Genomic DNA, 1,989 nt, shown 5'->3' on the forward strand with positions numbered 1-1,989 from the left:
TATATATGCTGGGTTCTGGTGACTGGTTCATTCTGTCATGTTAACTGGTGTGAGAGTTTACTTGTTAGGAAATGTCAACTCTTCCCAAAGTGATGAGCTGCAACAGTTGCTTCTTTAAGATCCCTGATTTTTTTTTTCTACATTCATACCCTCGTGTGAACACACACATGCTCTAGAGCAGGAAACTGACAAAACTCTTGCTTTCACAGAGGTGGTCACATCCATGATGCTCAGTTAATTTAATGTATTTTAATCCTCAGCACCTGGCTGCTACTTTTCCTCTTAAATCCSGTAAAAGCAGGAGGGGACTTAATTTTTCACACACAGATATTACATTTTGGCTTTTTTTTTTTTCAGCTTCTAAGATGCTAGTTTTTTTTAATACACAGTGCATGGATAAAAGTTTCTCACTTTTGTCTTGAAATAAAAAATAATGATCAGAAAAAGTAAATATATTTATAATCTTGCCACAGAACAGACCTGAGCTGAAAGACCAGCAATGTGGTGAAACTCTCCTCGAGCTCCTTGTTTTGCAGGCAGTATGGTGTAAAACACTGAGCCGTCCGAGGTGAACAAGGGCACAACCTGTCGACAAAAAGCACTCAGTTCAAAGGGAGAAGGTGCAGATGTGTGACAGACTTCATAACATACAAGCAGTATCTACCTGTCGCTGGTTCTGCATGATGTCCATGATCATTTTGTGCTTCTACCGATTTCATGACGCAGACAAAAAAAAGTAATAATCATGAAATTACATCAACATATGCAGGGACTTMGACTAATAAGCTTTAATTAAAGTTAACTTTGCTTATGATGATTCAAATTAGCATCAATCTGTGGCTAAAAACTGGTATTAATCACAAAGAATAAGAAGCATGGAGGTAAATTATTAACTATTCTTTTCATGCAGCAAATGTCCTTAAATGTTAGTCAGTCAGAGCAAATATGGGAGCCTCGCAAATCAGTTTTGACTCCCACAAGTGTGAATGATATAAAACTCTATTAAACCTGTAAATGRCAGCAGAAGCCTTTCAGATTACTAATACAGGTGATGGCAGCTCACCTCAGAACAAGCCCCCGTGGTGGCTTCGCACACGCAGAGCACTGATTGGTTCTGGGCCCTGTTGAGCCAGCGCACCGCCAGTCTGGTGCTGCTGATCCAGRTCACCATGGAGATGTAACTTTCTCTGCTCGGGGGAAACAATGCAGAAGACRGAACATGAGAATAGCAACTGACAATTGTGTACAGGAATACTAAATTTTCATATATATATATATTTTTAAGCAGCAAGCGACAGGCGGCGGTGTCTGTGACGAGTAAGTATTTCTGACAGGTGCTGTCTGAATTCATTGAGGTTTATTGTGAATTCACAGACATGTACCTGGCTCTGAGGGAGTCGGGAGGCAGCATCTCCAGAGTGTGAGCTGGACCATACAGATTCACCACAAACAGACTGACTGATGGGATACCAGAGCCAGCCTGTCAGGACATGGAAGGAAAAATAATTAGTTAATAAATAATGTTCAGAGCATATTTGGACAAATCCGTTCAGATTAACATGTTACTCCTATTTTATACAACGCTCCCCCCACAATTTATTGAATTGAAAATTTATCTGCAACCTTTTTAAATATCTGTAATAAATATGTCATTCTTTTAATACCAGTTTGGTTAAACACTTGCATTATTTTGGAGATTTCAAAGCTCTAATTAGTATTTTTTTAGCCCAAACCTCTCAAGTTTTCAATTTCTGCACCATTCTGGGTTTGCAAACCTGGCTTTGAACAACTAAGCCTGACAAACAGGTATCAATATAATCATGTTTCACCTCAGATTAAACTCAGTTCCTTATTGTCATCATAGCATCGTGTACAACAAGATTAGATTTGTTTTGTGGATCGCAAACACATAAACTCTACAAAATACAGACTGTAATAAAATCAGAGAAAAACAAAACACACACACACACACACACACACACACACACA

At 38.8% G+C, this 1,989-nt stretch overlaps 1 protein-coding gene across 2 annotated transcripts in view; it reads right to left on the reverse strand.

The window, feature by feature from the left end:
- LOC106522976 (inactive dipeptidyl peptidase 10) overlaps window positions 1-1,989 on the reverse strand; it is a 62,573-nt gene that overhangs the window by 12,710 nt on the left and 47,874 nt on the right. Inside the window, exons 10-13 of one of the 2 annotated variants that reach the window (XM_014016248.1) lie at window positions 1,383-1,480; window positions 1,064-1,187; window positions 665-706; window positions 481-585 (exon numbers count right to left, since the gene is read on the reverse strand). In XM_014016248.1, coding sequence (XP_013871702.1) covers window positions 481-585; window positions 665-706; window positions 1,064-1,187; window positions 1,383-1,480 — 369 coding nt within the window. Of the gene's footprint in view, window positions 1-480; window positions 586-664; window positions 707-1,063; window positions 1,191-1,382; window positions 1,481-1,989 lie in introns of both variants that reach the window. The other variant, XM_014016247.1, reaches the window with a different exon arrangement.

The sequence above is a fragment of the Austrofundulus limnaeus genome, unplaced genomic scaffold (assembly GCF_001266775.1).
Source record: "Austrofundulus limnaeus strain Quisiro unplaced genomic scaffold, Austrofundulus_limnaeus-1.0 Scaffold141, whole genome shotgun sequence".
Taxonomy (NCBI): Eukaryota; Metazoa; Chordata; class Actinopteri; order Cyprinodontiformes; family Rivulidae; genus Austrofundulus; species Austrofundulus limnaeus.